This window comes from Eptesicus fuscus, chromosome 1 (assembly GCF_027574615.1).
Source record: "Eptesicus fuscus isolate TK198812 chromosome 1, DD_ASM_mEF_20220401, whole genome shotgun sequence".
NCBI lineage: Eukaryota > Metazoa > Chordata > Mammalia > Chiroptera > Vespertilionidae > Eptesicus > Eptesicus fuscus.
The window spans coordinates 103,023,974-103,043,264 of record NC_072473.1 but is presented as its reverse complement, the minus strand read 5'-3'; the positions used below and the strand labels follow the sequence as shown (position 1 = coordinate 103,043,264).

Here is a 19,291-nt window from a genome sequence, read left to right as displayed (position 1 = left end):
CCATTTGCCTGAAAGATATTTTTCCATCCCTTCACTTTCAATCTGTGTGAGTCTCTTGTTCTGAGGTGGGTCTCTTGTAGACAGCATATATATGGGTCGTGTTTTTTTATCCATGCAGCTACTCAATATCTTTTGATTGGAGCATTTAGTCCATTTACATTTAAAGATATTACTGAAAGGTATTTGTTTGTGATCATATCTATTTTTGTGTCTATATTCCTTCTTACCTGTTTATTTCTTCTTTTTACAGTATTCCCTTTAGCAATTCTTGCATTGCTGGTTTGGTGGTGATAAACTCCTTAAGCCTTTTTTTATCTGCTAAGCTCCTGATTTCCCCTTCAATTTTGATTGATAGTCTTGCTGGATATGGTATTCTTGGATTCAGTGCTTTGCTTTGCAACACTTTGTATACCTCTGTCCATTCACTTCTAGCTTGTTGTGTTTCTGTTGAGTAATCATTTGACAATCTGATGGGTGTTCCTTTGTAGGTAACTCTCTGTCTCTCTCTTGCCGCCTTTAAGATTCTCTCTTTTTCATTTATATTTGCCATTGAAATTATGACATGTCTTGGTGTGGGTCTTTTGGGGTTGATCCTGCTTGGGACTCTCTGTACTTGCGTAACTTTTATCTTTCCCATATCCGGGAAGTTTTCTGTCATTATTTCTTCAAATAGATTTTCTAATCCCTGCTGCTCTTCTTGTCCTTCTGGCAGCCCTATTATACGCATGTTACTTCGTTTCATGTTGTCCCGAAGCTCCCTTAGGCTTTCCTCCTGCTTTTTAATTTTTTTCTCCATTTGCTGTTGAGATTGAGCTTGTTTCTGTACCTGATCTTCTAACTCACTAATTCGGTCCTCTGCTTCTTGTAGTCTACTGTTGAAACTTTCCATGGTGTTTTTGATTGTAGCTATATCACTTTTCATTTCTTCCTGATTCTTGCATAAGTTGTTGATTTTCTCATCCATCTGATGTATAAATTCCACGACCATTACTCTAAACTCCTTTTCGGTCATGTTGCAAGCTTCAGTTTCACTGATTTCCTTTCTTGGCGACTCCACATTTTCTTTCCTCTGTGAGTTATTTCGTTTCCCCATTCTGGCTATCACCAGAAAGCTCAAGCTTCCGTTTGCGTGGACCTGGGCCGTGTGCTGTGGGGACTTCACTCCACCCGAGTTTCACTGAAGTGCTCTGACACTAGGACGTGTGGCTGCCTTTGGTTGGTGGGAACCAGACTTGCCCAGGGTCAGTGTCCCCAGTGTTCCATGTGGTCTCGTGTGCACACTTAGATTCAGGGGCCCTGTCTGCACCACACTGTTGGTATGTGCCGAAAATGAGATCCTTAGCATGTGCCAGGAGTCAGAGTTTCCCTGTGTCTGCACCAAGACTAGAGTGTCAGAGTCTCTGTTGCCTTGTGCGGTTTCTCGTTGAGACTCAGGGTCCCTATGTGTGCATGCACCAACAATTGGGGTCGCTGGCTCTTAGTGTGAATGCGCTGTGAGTCAGGGATCCCAGGCAGCTGTGTCCGGCGTGCCAAATTCCCTGAAGTGGAGCTGCGACCTGTGTGTGCTCTCTCTACTGAGCCAAACCGGCTAGGGCGCACACTCTTGATTTCCTGAAGGTGAGCTGGCTCTGTGCACTCTACCGGAGTCTGTCCTGCGCGCCAAATTCCCCAAAGGGAAAGCCCCTCTGTGCAAGCACTAAGATTCCCTGAAGGGAGAGCTGTGACCCGCAAGCCAAATTCTCCGAAGGGGAGCCCTCTGTGCGCACTGACAGATTTACCCAACAGGGAGCTGATTCTCTCCTGTGCGCTCGCGTGCGCGCCAAATTCCCTGAGGGGGAGCGAGTCCCTGCGCAAAGCTCTGCGGCTTGGGCGAGAGGCGGATCTATCAGTTAAAATGGCGCTGTCTGCGTGCCTGCGGGGAGGGGGTAGGCTCTTTGACTCACGGAATTCTGCCGGGACGTCTGGATTCTTGTTGTTTGTTGGTCTGAAGCTGTGATAGCAGTTCTCTGTCCCCAGTGGCTGCAGGGTCCTGGTTTGTGTCAGAAGCCAGGATCCAAGTCTCAGGCAGCTCTGTTTCTCAAGATGGCGTGGTCTCCGCGTCCGCAACAGCCGCGGAGATGTGTCCACTTTGTGCGCGGGGCTCCGCTGTCTAGGACTGCCCGGTTATGCAGCCCCTTGGAAGACGTGCAGAATCTAACTGACCCTAGCTTATACACACACACACCACACACGTCTACACTCTTCTCTATGGGTTCCTCACTCACACTCTCTCTCCCTACCTTCCTGCCGGTCGCCATCTTTTCTAGTCCATGCCTTTAATTTTAAAAATCTATAAAATTATATAGCTTCAATTTAAAATTTTAGTTAAAACAGACAAATTTTTCATTTGTAAGTTGTTATTTATCATTAAAATTTTTCACGGATCAGGATGAAATTGTTTTATTTCTGATTTTAAAGCTCTCAGAGTTAATACATGGAGAAACTCAATACTCGAGTTCTTAGGAGAGCAAAGCCAGTCCAAGAATTGACAGGAAGAGTAGAAACTGGTTAATGTTATGTGGATCACTTGTTTTTTTCCACAGCTTTAGTGACTTTATGCACTGTCCCCAAAGGAAAGCACACAGCAAAGAAATTACCTCATTTAGACAAACAGTATGTTCTCACAGGAAGCATTTATCACACTTACTTGTCAGCCTACTATAATCAAATCTAGTAGCTGACAGTGCCAGGATCAGGGATGCCAACCCTAAGCATCCCCAGAAAGCAGATTGACCCCATGGTTCCCACTCCAGACATGATGTCAGACTGAAATGCAGAAATGATGATACAAGAATGCAAAGGTTAAATCAAACTAGCAAAATGGGTAGAGTCCAGGAATAAAGAAATTTAGCAGGAAAACTAAATTAAAGCAGGACATAAAGCTAAGTTTTTACAAAAACCTCTTCAGTGTGAGAACAGCAGGACAAAGGATCCAAGCCCTTCCTTCAGGATAAGTGGTGAGATGATGGAGCTTTTAAGAGGGCTACTGATTGCTCAAAGACCTCAGATGTTGGGGGAAAAGGATAGATATGAAGAAAAAAGAGGAACTGGTATTTCAGAGCTTTGGAAATAATGACTAAAAGAGATAAGCCTAAAAAGAGGTTAGAAATATGATCCTCAAACAATACTGAGGAGAAAGGCAGTGTTATTCTGGAATCATTGGAGTCAAAGATAATAGGCCCTTGAGGAGAAAGCCAGGGGAATTTTCCTAAGGTGGACAGTATTGATGCAGCATTCTTTGCTGCTGTTAAATTGTCATTGGCTTCTAAAAAGCAGTTTTGATGAATGATTTACTGAGATGTTGCAATTTCATGGCTGCTGCTCTTAGGTTTTTTTGAATCAATGTGGATTTTGAAATCAAAATTGTTCTGTTAAACAAATTCAGTTTTGTAAAGTGCATGGACCAAAACTGTCTTTCATTCAGAATGAGTGAATGAAAAGAATGAATAAAACACAACTTCAATGTATATACTTTACAAAACTTTACAATACTGAGTGACTGTTATGGTACCAGGTACTGTGGCAAGGTACTTGGGTCTTGGGGATAAACAAAATTCTCCTCTTTAGCCTAAAGCATCACGAAGTCAGAAGACAGATTTCAATATAATGTGCTAAAGTGTGTACCAGGTGCTAAAGGAGCATGGAAAAAGAAATACATTAACTGGGGAAACACCTGACAGACAATATTTTGAGCTGATTCTTAAAAAGTGAGTAGATTCACTCTTCTTACATGTCTGACCTAGGGCATTCTATGCAGACAGGATCATTCATGTGCAAAGATCCAGATCCACAAAGAATGTGAGGATATTCAATAACTCAGTATGTTTTTAATATTGAATATGACAAGTCAGGCAGGATAGTTAGGCAGAGTCAGGCCATCAGATAATTAAAGTCCTAAACTAAGGAGTATGGACAATAGAAAGCAATGTGTAGTCATCAGAAGTACAAATACCACTAATGGGTTATTTTGCATTCTCAGGCTGACAACATTCTAATCAACTGTTTAGGGAAGGGGTTACAAGACTAGGGGAGACCAGTCTTGAAGTTACTGTAATCATCCAGGGAAAGCAGGAGAGCCTGAACCTGGACATTAGCAGTATAGACAAAGGAGGGAAAGGAATTCAAGTAACATTAAGGAAGTAAAAAAGATATGACTTAACCATCTTGGTATGGGAGGAGAACAGGTTTAGAAAAAGTGTATAGAGTATGTCTTGGACATTTTATGTGATTACTGGACACAACCTAGTGCCTAACAGCATGGACTGTGCATGTGACTGCCAAAGTAGAAATACTGGCTGTGACACTTTAGTGTGTAACCGGGGGCAAATTACTTAGCCTCTGTGAATTTCTGTTTTTCTCAGTCACAAAAAAATGAGAAGGCAGTACCTCTTCATGGGACTGCTATGAGGATGGAATGAAATAATGGATGCAAAGCACTGAGCCCAGTGCCCAACATATCATAAGCATTAATAAACATCAGCTGTCTTTCGTCACATTGCAATGTACAATTAGGGAGCTGGAAAAAAGATCTGGAATTCAGAAGATGTATTTGACTAGAGATAAATATTTGGAATGCACTATTGAATAATAGTAATTACAACCATGTGTATGAGGATCCAGAGAGTGAGCATGGATATTATGGCACCTAGTACAGGGTCTGGTTGTAGTGACTGTTCAGAAAATTGTATTGAAAGAGTCAGGGCTGGATTAGGGTAGGGCATGAGTGTACTTACACACACTGAAAGAGAGTGCCTCCTTCAATTTTGTGTACAAAATGTCTTGTTTACCTCACCCCAGTTCTGACCTTGACAAGGATGGATGGAGTGAAAAGAGAAAAGGCTAAAATTGGAGCCTAGGAGAACTCTGAACATTTAAGGGGCAGGCAGAAGAGGGGAATTAACTGATTCAAGTAGTGAATGAATAACAAGAGTTAAAGTAAAGAAGAGAACCAGAATAGTGATTTCATGGAAAGAGTGTCCTGAAAAGGGAGAGATTAATAATTAGAAATGTTTCAGAGGAGTCAGGAAATACATAAACTCAAAATTATACTTTAGAAAGTCATGGCTGATACTGACAAGTCATTTCATTATATGGATGGCAGTAAAGAAGTGAAAGAGCTACAGAAAAGAGCACTAAAGAGCCAAAAGGAATTGAGAAAATTTTGAGACTATCAGTTTCACAGGTTGACTTATTTAAGACCATCTGCATGAGCAGAAACTAACCTGGACAGCCAATTCACTAAGTCCCATAAATTTGAGATCCAGTTTTATTTTCCAGTAAGGAAGAGAGCAAGTGAGTTAGTAAGGAAGAAGAGAAATAACTGACATATACCAGCCTACACATTTTATTATTTCACTGATCCTATCAACAACACTGTGAAGTACATTCTATATAATAAAAGCCTAACATGCAAATTGTTTGACCGGGAGTTCGACCATTCTCTATGACATGCGCTGACCAGGGGGCGGCACGGAACATGGTGGGTGTCAGCAATGCAGTGCTGGCAATGGGTGGCAGTGGAGGCGCTGCTGGCCCTGATGGGCTTCGGCAAGAGCAGGAACATGGCAGGTGAGCGTGCAGTGCCAGGCCAAGGTGGGTGCAAGCGGGGACCTGATCGCCCCACCAATCGCCCCACAGATGGCAACCAGTGGTGGCAGAAGGGGGCAGGGCCACCACCCAGCTCTGTCCCTGACCAATTGTCCCACAGGCAGGATGGTGGAGTAGGTGAGGGGGCAGTGCCAGGCCACGGCAGGGTACCAGGCCAGGCTGCTGGGCTTCGAGGCTGGGGTGCAAGCTGGGGCCCAATCCCCACAGGCCACCCTGAGGGAACCCACAATGCACGAATTCGTGCACCCAGCCTCTAGTATTCTTTAATACTACTGCTATACCCATATCAAGTTAAGCTTCAAAGATTGTGTGACTTGCCTAAGATCTCACAGCCATCATGTTGTAAATTCAAATTCAGGTGTGTCTGATCTGACTCCAAAATTCTGTTTTCCGCTAGATCACACTATAAATGGATTCAGACATAGATGCTATTATAGATATGTCCAGGACCAAATCCATGAATTGCCTAGCTGGGGTGGACGGCCTGGTAGCGCCTGGGAGGCATCAATATGTGATGGCATCTACCTGCAGCTTGGAAATTGCCTCACAAGGTGCTCAGCTGCCTCAGAAGGGAAGGAAGGCAGCAGATGGCTGCACTGATCTAGTGGTTTGAATTGGAGGGTGTGGCAGCACTGAAAAGGGGTGAAGGGAACTGAGAAAACTGGCATGTGAAGAGAAGAAGTCTAAGCTAAATTTAGGGAAAAAGTGAAGCCCAAGAGTATTTGCTAAACAAGAGAAAAGTAAGGTTGTAAAGGGACTAGAAGGGTCCACAAAGTGAAGAGATGCAATGAAAAGAGAGGAATATAGTTTAGTTTGTTTCTTTTCTTATCCTTTTTTGGAATTAATGAGAAAGCAGCCGCAAAATGCCTTGGAAAGTTCATTTTATAAGGACCTGGTTCTATTCAGATGGTATCAGATAGTCTCTTGAAGAAAGAAATGACTCCAGGTGATATATATATATATAGAAAGAGAAAGAGAGAGAGAGAGAGAGAGAGAGAGAGAGAGAGAGAGATTTGGGAGGAGGGAGGGAGGGAGGAGGAGAATTAGGTTAGAGACCTCAATCCTCTAGAGCTCAGGAATGTCCCTACAGGCTAGGCAGTCATCCTATCTAATAAAAAAGTAATATGCAAATTAACCACCACCCTGCTACACACATAAGCCACACCCACCAGCCAATCAGGGGTAAGTATGCAAATTAACCCAACCAAGATGGCTGTGGCCACAGAGTGAGCAGGAGGCTTGGGTTTCCCTGGCGATGGAGGAAGCCAAGCTTTCCGCACACACTGGCCGGCCCAGGCCTCCACTCAAGGCTACAAAGTTTCAATTATAGAAGATAAATAAATCCCAACAAAAATGGCAGCAACCACGGAGCTGGAGAGAGCAGGAGGCTTGAGTTGCCCCCAGCAAGGTGGAGGAAGCCAAGCTTTAGCAGCCCTGGCCTTCCTTGGCCTTCACTCAAGGCTACAAAGTTTCAATTATAGAAGATAAATAAATCCCAGATACCAGGGCCTCCACTTGGATCGCCAGGGGGCGTGGCCGGCCTGCAAATCACCACAGGCCCCTCACCCAGGCCGCCCTACACCCCAAGGGAACCCCCACCCTGATCCTGGACACCCTTCAGGGCAAACCAGCTGGCCTCCACCTGTGCACCAGGCCTCTATCCTATCTAATAAAAGAGTAATATGCAAATTGATCATCACTCCAATACACAAGATGGCTGCCCCCATGTGGACCCAAGATGGCCACCACAAGATGGTCAGCAGGGGAGGGCAGTTGGGAGGGACCAGGCCTGCAGGGGAGGGCAGTTAGGGGTGACCAGGCCGGTAGAGGAGGGAAGTTGGGGGTGACTGGGCCAGCAGGGAAGGGCAGTTGGGGGCAAACAGGCTGGCAGAGGAGCAGTTAGGCATCAATCAGGCTGGCAGTGGAGTGGTTCGGGGTGATCAGGCTGGCAGGCAGAAGCGGTTAGGGGCAGTCAGGAAGGCAGGCAGGTGAGCAGTTGGGAGTCAGCAGTCCTGGATTGTGAGAGGGATGTCCGACTGCCCGTTTAGGCCCAATTCTACCGGCAGTCGGACATCCCTCGAATGGTCCCAGATTGGAGAGGGTGCAGTCTGGGCTGAGAGACACCCCCCCATGCATGAATTTCATGCACCGGGCCTCTAGTAGCTAAAATAAACCACATCCTGAATCCCAGCAAAAGACATATCACTGGAATTATTACTACAACACATGTCAACTGAAAGTGTTGTGGGTCTAAAGATTTTTAAAAATTAATGCAGTGTTTTTTCTTTTAAAGTTAGTGAGAAAACCTTGGGTTTCATTTGGAGCAGGACCACCAATAGGTTTCTGTTCTTCAAAGAGATATTTGTTGCAAAGTCATTTGGGCAACTGTATCCTGAAAACACAGCCCAGCAAGGGTGATGGATCACCTTGCAAAACATCTGCAATTGGCTATTTTCAAATAATCAAAAAGTGTGAAGTTAACTGCTTATTTAAGAACTTCCTTTTTCACCCAAAGTAAGTTCAAATATAATTGAAAATCTGACCTTTTATTACAGGAGCTCTTTTGACTAAAAGTCAAATTGAATTTTAATTCCTAAATCTCCATGTGTATACAGTACCATGAGAACATCATACATTTTGTCTCCATGCCCCAAAGATAAATTGGCTTTGGGATTACTTGGATTAAAAACAAAACCTTCCCTAAAAGATGTATTTAATTTTCATGATGTTTTATTTTTCCTAAAGCTAAAGACTAGTTCTTTTAAATTTCAGTTTTTCTTGATCGTGAAAATGCCACCAAAATTCTGAATCGACCAAAGAGATACAATTCAGGTAAATTGGAAGAGTTTGTTCAAGGGAACCTTGAGAGAGAATGTAGAGAAGAAAAGTGCAGTTTTGAAGAAGCACGAGAAGTTTTTGAAAACACTGAAAAAACTGTGAGTATTTCCACATAACATCCTTCAGATGCCAAGAATAGTAAACGTAATAAAAAGAGAAACTTCTCTTTGTGATTTTAAAATACCTATACATATATATGTATTATAAATGCTATAAAAGAAAAGGAATCAAATCTAAGACATTTTAAATGCCACCATTAACTTCTCTTTTTCTTTATAGACTGAATTTTGGAAGCAATATGTTGGTAAGCAATTCATTTTATCCTCTAACTTGTATATGAAACATTTGAGAAATATGTATTTTTTTTGTGTGTAAATACATAATACATTAAACTCTGTCAAAAGGGCTCAGATAAGTAAGTTCCATTCTTTTATCCAAGATTGAATACCACAGGTATACCAGCATGAGAAATGTCAGTTGGCAGATAAGCTTACTCCTCCATAGGGCTTCAAAGAGAACATCTGTCCACCCCAGGAAGCTGGAAGGAAGAAAACAGATGACTGCATCTAGGGACTAAATGAGAGTTTGCAATCCCCAGTACAGAATCAGATTATATTGATTGATTTAAATGTTTATTGCTTAAATATCCTTCTCCTTATGATAGCCTATACTGCCCTCCACAATTCCCTGCCTCTCTCTTCTCATTGCTTCACCCCCCATCTCATCTCCTATTGTTCTCACCTCACACACTGGACTCCAGCTATTCTGGACTCCCTGATGCTTCTTGCACACTCTAAGAATGCTCCAATTTTAGAATCTTTGATCTAGCTGTTCCTTTAATGTGGAATGCTCTTTTGCTAGATTTCTCTAGGCTCACTACCTCACCTCTTTTGGGTCTTTGCCCAAATATCACCATCTCAATGAAGCTTACCTTGATCATCTATTAATACTTCAACCCAACCCTCCCATAACCCCTTCACTCTAGATACCATATCCTTCTCTATTATTTTTCATACCACTTTTCACCATTTGAGGTACCATATAATGTTCTTACTTATACTATTTATTATTTATTTTCCCACTTCACTTGATGGCAACCTTCATATTGGTAGCGGTATTCAATTGTTTTGTTTATTGATGTATTCCTAGTACCTCAAACAATATCTGGTAAAGAAGCACTGAGTAAATATTTGTTAAATAAATTTACCACAATAAGGAAAAGTCAAAACTTTAATGACAACCAAGGTTTTTTATCTTTATTGTTGAGATTATTACAGATGTCCTTCTTTTCCCCCCATCCCCCCCTGTACCCAGTTCCCACCCCACCCCTGGCCTTCACCACCCTACTGTCTGTGGTCCATAGGTAATGCATATATGTGTATAAGTTCTTTGGTTACTCTTTCCCTGCCCCACCCCCACTCCCCTTTCCTCTGAGATTCCTCAGTCTGTTCCAACTAAGTTTTAAAGTTAATTTAAAATCCAGCAACAGGATTTTGTGACAGTGTAAATTTTACAGGTTGACTTACTTGAGCAGCAAATTCACTGAATTCCATCAATTTGAGATCCAGTTATAATTTCTAGTTTCTATTCTGGAGGCATTGCTCGGCTTGTTCATATTCTCATAACTCATATTTCTTCCATTTTTGTCTTTAAATCATGGAGGAAGAAGAGGTTTCGTCCATTACATTTGCTTTATCTGCCTTTCCTTGTCCTTGGTAATGAACACTACCATGCCAATTCTCTACTGAGTTATTCCCCTACAGTTAGTCCAAACAAGTCTTCTCATTCTCTATTTCTACTATATTTAAATTTTTGAAGCTTGTGATATATTTTTAAAATACACCAATTCCTAAATCCCCCCAAATATTCTTGGCTGTACTTAAACTCCCATGATCCTTTCATTGCCCACCCCCTGACCTGAGATACCACCCCCCTAGCAAAGGTAGGTCAGTACTTCTTAAGACCCATATTGTAGATGGGCTCCTGCCTTCTAAATCATAGGCAGTGGTTATTGTATGCAGGTAAAGATAATAGGAAACATTAAGGACATGCTTCTGTCACTACTGATTTGTCTACAGAAAAATAAAAGACAAACAAGAACCAAAAAGAAAAATAATAACTCCATGCCTCTTTTCACTTGCAACTGAGTTTCCTAATTGCCCCAAAATAGCCTATGCTAGTTATCACTGTGTAGGCTGCCACATACATCAGGGACACAGGCCTCTCACTCCTGCCCTATTCTGTACCATCAACTCACAACATAAAGCATTCAATCACATTAACCATCATCTGTCAAGTACTTTACAGTTTACAGAGTGTCTGTCACACTTAATCATCATACCAACCATGTGAACAAAATATTATTAGCCTCATTTCACAGAGGAGGAAACTGAGGTTTAGGGAGAATAAAAGACTTGTCAAAGGTCACCTAGTTTGGGAGTCATGAAGCCAACCCCTTTCCTTCAATATTATCCCTCTGAGCCTTCAAATTTAAATGCAGTTACTCATTAAACACTAATCTAGTAGCCTTAAACAGGAACCACTCACTTGGCAAGATCTGGTCCCTTGTCTTTGACTGCTACTTTCTGTGGCTTTGCCTCAGCCTCAAGTACACACAGACATGCACCCAAAGGAGGACTAAATGCAGGATAAAATGACACTCATTTTAAAGATACGTCTCAGCAAATTAGTTGCTGTGTAGCTGGCTGCAAGCCCAGACCCTTTCAGTGAAACATCCTAAATAATTCAGATCCATTGGTCTATAATATAAAGTGGAAATGTAGCTAATTTTTTAGAACAGTTCTGAACATCAATAATAATAATACAAAGATAACATATTTTGCTTTTATACAATTGGAACAAATTGAAGTATTTGTGCAAAAGTACACTGGATCAAGGTTCAGAGAGGACAAGCAGACTTTCCAGAGAGGAACTATTTCTAAGAAGGGATATTAGTCCTTAGTCAATGGGACCTACTAGTAGATACGTGCTACTGACAGAGAATATGACAGACATACTGCTGCTCTCCCTAGAGCAGATAAGGATCTACATGCTAAATGATAAGGAGTTTTGCTCTAAAGTATGACTGATAATTAGAAATTAGTTGACCCTTTTCTCCCATTCTTTCATTCTTATGTCAACTTCATCTTCCACTGTTTTGTTTCTCTTATATTATCTGGTTGATGTAGCTCCCATTTTTTTCTTCAGGGTTGTTTATATTAGCTCAAAGTGCATACAGATCTACCTTCTGGTCCTATTCATCCCTTTCTCCTGAAACTTCCTTAGAAGTATGGAAGGAGGCAGAGCTCTAAGAAACCTGACTTAAAGGTTCCCTTCTCATCCTGACCCTTCCTTCCCCTCTTGCCTATTTCTTTCCCCTGTTTTCTTACCACCAGTGTCTTCAAAGGCTTTCAAGAATTCTATAAATGTAGAAACTTTAGGAAAGGTAGAAAAGAAACATACTCAATCTATACATAAAAGGGACATTTTTAGAAACTTTTCTCTTTAATTCTGTTTATTGGAAGTTGTTTCTCACTTTACCTAGACCTAGGTCTCATTTGGGACCTAACTCATAGAAAGAATATATTTAAGTAGTAACAAATGCTTCTAGCATCTTTTCTATTGTTTCAAACTATAACTGCATATTATATTTAAAAGTTAAATGATAACACAAGGAAGAATGCAGGTTTCCCAGCCCTGGTCGGGGTGCGTGAGGAGGCAACCAATGGATGTGTCTCTTTCACATTGATGTTTCTCTCTGTCTCTTCCTCTCCTTTCCACGCTCCCTAAAAATCAATGGAAAAATACCCTTGGGTGAATATATATATATATATTAGTGGCCCAGTGCATGAATTCATGCATCTTGAAAGGAACTGTGGGACGTGAGGCTGCAGTGGACACAGAGGCAGGTCTCAGCCCATCCTCCATGCCCCTGCCTGGCTATTCGCGTGTGGCCCCCAGTCCCCTGTCTGCCAGAGCCCTGCTCCCACTGCCGTCATTCCCACATGCTGACAGCACTGGCCCTGCTCACACCTGCTGACGAGGCAGAGTGATTGGGGCTGGTGCCAGCTGTGGGTGTGAGTGGGGCCAGTGCTGTCAGTGGGTGTAAGCAGCAGCTGCTGTTCCAATAGCTCCTCAGGAGCAGGGGGAGGTGGAGAAGCCTTCAGGGGTGACTGGGCCAGCAGCTACCACTTGCACCCACTGACGGTGCCGAGCAATCAGGACCAGTGCTGGGCGCCGGCTGCAGGTATGAGCAGCAGATGCAAGTGGGCCCAGCACTGGCAGCAGGTGCAAGTGCTGGGCAGGACCATGGCACAGGCATGAAGAATTTTCAGTAACCACCAGAGGCTCACCCCAATGACAGTGACCGGCGCCCCATCTTTGTCTGGTGCCCCCACTCACCTGCTCCACCATCCTGCCACAGCTGATGCTAGCCATGTTCCGTGCGCACCCCCTGGTGGTCAGCGCACATCATAGTGACTGGTTGTTCAGTTGTTCTGCCCTTTGGTCTATTTGCATATTAGGGTTTTATATATATACTAGAGGCCTGGTGCATGAAATTCGTGCATGGGGGTGTGTGTGTGTATCCCTCAGCCCAGCCTGCACCCACTTCAATCTGGGACCCCTCGAGGGATGTCCAACTGCCCGTTTAGGCCCGATCAATGCCTAACTGCTCCCCTGCCAGCCCGATTGCTCCTAACTGTCCTCCCCTGCCAGCCCGGTCACCCCCAACTGCCCTCCCTTGCAGGCCTGGTCCCTCCCAACTGCCATCCTCTGCTGGCCATCTTGTGGTGGCCATCTTGTGTCCACATGGGGGCAGCCATCTTTGATCACATGGAGGGGGCCATCTTGTGTGTTGGAGTGATGGTCAATTTGCATGTTACTCTTTTATTAGATAGGATATATATATATCACAAGGAAGAAGATGCATTTGCTCCATGCCTAGGCCACCAGTTCCTTGAGTAGATGTACCATATCTGACTCAGCTCACACTGCTAGACCTGTGATAGAGCAGGCTTTGTATGATAATATATATGCCTAAGCAACCATCGCAACCGAACAGACGACCAAACAGGCTGCATGGGGCGACCAGGCCAGCAGGGGCCTTAATGAAGGGCGACCAAACGACCGAGCAGCAGGCTGCATGGGGCGACCAGGCCGGTGGGGGGCAGTTGGGGGCAACCAGGCTGGCAGGGGGGGCAGTAAGGGGTGACCAAGCCAGCAGGGGGAAGTTAGGGGTGACCAGGCCGGTGGGGGGCAGTTGGGGGTGATCAGGCAGGCAAGCAGGCAAGTGAGCAGTTAGGAGCCAGTGGTCCTGGGTTGTGAGAGGGATGTCTGACTGCCAGTTTAGGCCTGATCCCCCGAGGGGTCCTGGATTAGAGTGGGTGCAGGCTGGGCTGAGGGGACCCCCCCATGCACGAATTTCATGCACCAGGCCTCTAGTATAAATAATAATTGTTGAAGTGATGTGATTTGATTTGGAATTAACTCTACCACCATTCTATAAGAAAGGACTAAATATTCCTCTCACTATATACTGAAAAAGTACATTTTTATACTTAAATATTCTTCTCCCTTTCCTTTTCCAGTTACATGAACTATGCACATGCTTTCTTCAAGGTAATTTCTTAGGACAGTGTTAGCCTAAGAACATTTGTCTAGGTTGTTTTTAGAAATGCAGGAAGCCAGGGACACCCTGTAAGCAGCTGGCTTCCAGGTCAAGAGTTCTTCTCTGACCCTAAAATCAGACTCCCCTCACTATGAGTTTGTGCAGGGAGGACCAAGCATTCTAAACAATTTATCTGCTAATTCAACGTCTTAACCTATCTCAAAGATGGAGATCAATGTGAGTCTAATCCATGTTTAAATGGCGGCCTATGCAAAGATGATATTAATTCCTACGAATGTTGGTGTCAAGTTGGATTCGAAGGAAAAAACTGTGAACTAGGTAAGTAACTAGTTTTGGATTACTCATGGTTCAAAATTCACTTTGAAACTGGAAAATACAATATTTATGTAGCATAATTTTCCCTTAAAAACGTATACATTTTTATTGTAATAAAGAATACAATGTAAGATCTACACTTTTAACAAATTTTGAAGTGTTCAACACAGTATTATTAACTACAGGCACAATGTTGTGCAGATGTCCAGATCTTGTATAACAGAAACTATACCCATTGAAGAGCAACTCCCCATTTTCCCTTCCCCATTCTTGGCTTCTATGTTTTTGACATTTTAAACCACTTTATATAATCATGCAGTATTTGTCCTGTGACTTATTTTATTTAGCAAAATGTCCTCCAGTTTCATCCATGTTGTTGCATATGAAGGGATTTCCTTTTTTTAAAGGCTGAATAATATTCCATTGTATAAAACATACTTTCAAAGCTTATAAACATTCATTTTATCTACAGTCATAGTTTCCTGGATGAGGTCAAGAAATTATATTGAGTAATAATATTTGGTGGATAATAAGTAATGATGTTCCACTCACTTATTAATCCTCAATACAACCATATGCAGTCAGTACCATTACTAGTATCCCCTTTCCATGATGATGAGAAAACTATAACTTAAAATCACAGGGGCAAATAAATGGTCAAGCCAGAACTTGAACTTCAGTTTGTCTGACCTAAACCCATGCTTCTAACTAATGTCCACAAAATGCAAAGAAAACTAAACCCATCAACTGAACTCATGACTGAATTGTTATCAAAATAGGCAGTGTAAGTCAAACAACTACAGATTTGAGGTATGGCAAAGTCAGTTCTCTCATATAATAGCCACTTCTTCACACATACCAACTACTATATTTGTTAAAAATCTAAGCTCATACATTGATTACACTGAAAGAGTTACATAATAAATTTAGGTTCAGTATGTATCTTTTCCTCTCATAGCCTATAATATTTTTTTCTGAGATTTTGGCAATTAGAGCTATAAATCCCCAAAGTCCTTTAACTACTTGTTTATTTCCTCTGGATGCAAGATTACTGGTATTGTGATTGTGAAAAGCACACAGTACTGATGACAAATTTTCTTTCTACTCTGAAACTCCAGAAGAATAGAGATGTGATCCTAGGGAGAGAATTTAACATCACAGGTTATATAACTAAGGGCAAAGAGTAGAAAATTAGGAGGACTCTATTAAGGTGTTATAGCAATCCACCTGACACATAGATGAAAAAGGCATACAACAAAATGAAACGCAAGCTGCTGCCTGTGTCCTATTGAGAAAGGGGAAAAAGTCACCTGTAATGTTCAGAAATCCTTTCAGTATTAAAGAGAAATCCATTGATCATCTTCCTTTGAAGTAAAAAAGATAAAAAGGAATAGAAGATAAGAAAAGGAAAAGGTAGCAGGGACAAAACATTTTAAAAGACAGAAAAGAGTGAATGCAGGTGGATGAGCTGGTACATATGGCCTGAATTCCCATTCCCTCAGATTTCCTAGTGAGGGGCAAACTTGGTTTACCTTTCCTGTTGTGTTAATTGGTTCAACATCTCTGAGGTGCCACTTTCATTTGAAAGGTTATAATTTCAAATTCACATTTACTTAGATAAATTTGATCCTGCTATTATGGAATTCTACAGAAATCTTTGAAGTAGTTATTCATTTTCAGCTTAGATACTATAACTATTGACAGTAAGGGAATGAACAACTCAATTAGATTCAGTTAAGAATGAAGAATACATTATAGTAAAGTATAATTGAAAATAGTATTCCTAAATGTCTTTAGTTTAAAAATAAAGACACTGTAAAGGAATAGAATAGCCCTGAGAATGTAAATATGAGCACAAAAATCCCTAAAATGTTTTGCTATATGTGTGAGGCTATGGACCACAAAACAAAAGTACTAAGTCTACAACTGGACCCATTTCAGTCCTCTCAGGTTCCCCACATTTTGAATTGGTTGAACTGCTTCCACCACCAAATCTGGCCTCTGGGTTATATTGATATAACCAGCCCATCTTATCAGGATTTAGAAAAATCCTTCCAGCTCAGTTAGTTCAGAAACAAAGTGGGAATTCTCTCAAAAATCTCTTTATCTCAGACACTAGAGGACAGCAAAAGAGAAAACATACAAACTCCCGTTTAAGCCATTGCTTCAAACTGAACTAAAGAATAATCTAGACTAATCTCAAAAGCTCCTAGATAGCACAGTTTATGGAATACCTGGGCCCCAAGTTTCTTGCCTCATCTTGTCTTGTAAAGGGAAGAGAGATTTCCATTGTTCAGACCTTTTTGTTTTCCTTTTTCCTTGTCTATGAGGCTCCTCTCCAGGGGAGAGATGTACCAACATTCAGGACACACTTTCTAGTTAGAAAAATAACAATTGATTGGCTATTTTGTCCCTTCAGTTAGAATAAGTATCACTGTATGTCCCCAGCTACACATCACATTTGAGTCCTTTACAGATAGATCAAGGTATGTAAAAACTTGGTCATTCCAGTTCCTTCTAAGAATATAAGAGGCATTTTTCTATAGTAATATAGAATGGAAAGAAAGAAAGAAAAAGAAAGAAAGAAAGAAAGAAAGAAAGAAAGAAAGAAAGAAAGAAAGAAAGAAAGAAAGAAAGAAAGAAAGAAAGAAAGAATTTTTTTTCATTATGCTAACACATCACAAACACTACTGACTGATTTGCTATGAATTTCTGTGGAGTGAAGAAAAGAAAATACTTTTAGTTTTAGCTAAACAATAGCATGTTCTATGGTAAACTTGTTTAAACAGAACATCTTTTGTCCAAGCTTTGTTTTTCATATCAGTGAATATATCAAGGTAGAAGGCAGAACAAAATAAAACAGAATGTAACATTTGTGGTAGACATGAGGGGACAAGAAAGAAGAGTTTGTACCAACATGGAGGTAGACTAACACATGTTTTAGGCACTGAGACCAGCCTCAGAACCAGGGAGATCTATATCTAACACAGCGTCTGACATCTAAGTGCTCAATGATTGATGAATGTGTCCCTTAATGACTGTCCCTTAGATCCTGGACTATGGACCTTTCCACTGGATATCCTTGTGCTATTAAACTATTTCCAGAATTTTTAGTCCTTTGTCTAAGGGCAAAAGACTTCTGATTGGACAGCAATATTTCGCACTGAATGTACAAACCAAGCTAGAGAGCAGCAACAACATATTGGGTCACGAAGAGCAAGGACAAATGTTGCAATTCATGGAGAGGTTTAGTTATTTAGTCAAGGGCACAGAATCAGAATTGGGAAAACCACACTGTCTTTACTCATTCCTGTTATGCATGCCCTATACCAAACCAGGCTGGACCTACCACCTACCTCTATTAACTTATCATAATCTCATGTTGACTGAACACTTTATACAGGTGGTATTTGATTTGGCTGAACACTTTAGTACTGTTTGTAGCAACAAAAAACGATAGCTAGTCCCATGTATTCACTATGAGTGAGGAGAAAGGTCTTTAAAAAATAAGTAAAAAGGACCAAGTGACATCTCTCTGGATCATGCACTTAGTGGATTATTGGTAGCAAAGGTTAAAGCTCAGGCTGTTTTCTTTACCTGGCAACAGTTGATTGATGATTGGCCTCCTTTTATTTCCTGAAGTGTCAGTAAGGAACATGAGCTAATTGTTATCTTAGCCTATGCTAGCCTATGTAAAATATAATTCAAATTTTACATCTGTCACTCAAAACTCCATAATATACTCTATAACCATATAGTCACTCTGTTAGCCTAGATTCCCCCTGTAAAAAAATGGAGTTTGCGACACAAGCTTATTTATTAGGGTGTGCAATCCTGGAAGCAAGAGCAAGGGACAAGGGAATGAGGCAATGAGGAAAGGAGAACCAATAATAAGATGAGTCGTCTCTTTATCTGCAACTGATTGTTTTATCTCCTGAGACTGTTTTCCAAGAAGCGATATGAACTGGCTTCAGGATAGTCCATCTAGGGGAGCGAAATAGGTGAAAAAAATTGTCCATAAGCATCTGTCTCCCATGGTCAAAAGTTCAACATATGAGGTAAATACATCTCTAGGTTATATGTGCAGGGTAACCCAGAAAGGTCATGTGGCATCCCTTGGCTCAGCATCAACTGGGAAGTGCCAAGGTAGGAGATGAGAGGCATGCAGTACAGATATGAGCCAAGGCCATTCAACCTGAGGTCAGTGGAAATCAATGCAGAACTGATCACCAACATGCTGGGAGAAGACACAGTGAAGCTGAGAGGAACTTAAGTGGTGTGTAGGAGGTGTCTAATACACTCATTTTCAACCTTTGCATGTCCTAACTGCACTGACAAGTAAATATTTCAATAGAAAGTTGTACTGATGTTGAGCATGTAGGCAAGGCAGAAGGTGTCTTCTATTCATGGTGTTCCTGTACTACTCTATAGACCAGAATAGCCTCAAGGACAGAGCCTGTTTCTCCTAACTCAGCCATCTCAGCTAGCAAGCCCTGAACCATACTACTTCCTGTTACTGAGATGACATAGCAGAAACAAAGGGAAAACATGGTAATTAGAAAATATGCAATAAGATGGTAGAAATAAGTCAAATATATCAGGAACCATAATTAATATGAAATGGTGTTAATTACAATTTTCAGTCTGGAGTTAAAATCAAATTGTATGTTGTTGACAAAAAAGATACCTAAAATAAAATTACACCAGGAGGCTAAAATAAAGGGATGTAATAAGATTATTCAGGTAATCCTAACAAAAAGAAATGAACAAAGCAAAGAAAGATATTTTCTATACTAATAAAAGGGTAATGTGCTAATTAGACCAGACATCTTCCGGACAACCTTCTGGATGTCCTTCCAGACA

The 19,291-nt window shown here is 41.6% G+C and overlaps 1 protein-coding gene across 2 annotated transcripts in view; it reads left to right on the top strand.

The window, feature by feature from the left end:
* F9 (coagulation factor IX) overlaps positions 1-19,291 on the top strand; it is a 48,376-nt gene that overhangs the window by 4,743 nt on the left and 24,342 nt on the right. Inside the window, exons 2-4 of one of the 2 annotated variants that reach the window (XM_008155217.3) lie at positions 8,419-8,582; positions 8,764-8,788; positions 14,318-14,431. In XM_008155217.3, the coding sequence (XP_008153439.2) occupies positions 8,419-8,582; positions 8,764-8,788; positions 14,318-14,431 (303 nt within the window). The remainder of the gene's footprint in view (positions 1-8,418; positions 8,583-8,763; positions 8,789-14,317; positions 14,432-19,291) is intronic. The other variant, XM_054717514.1, reaches the window with a different exon arrangement.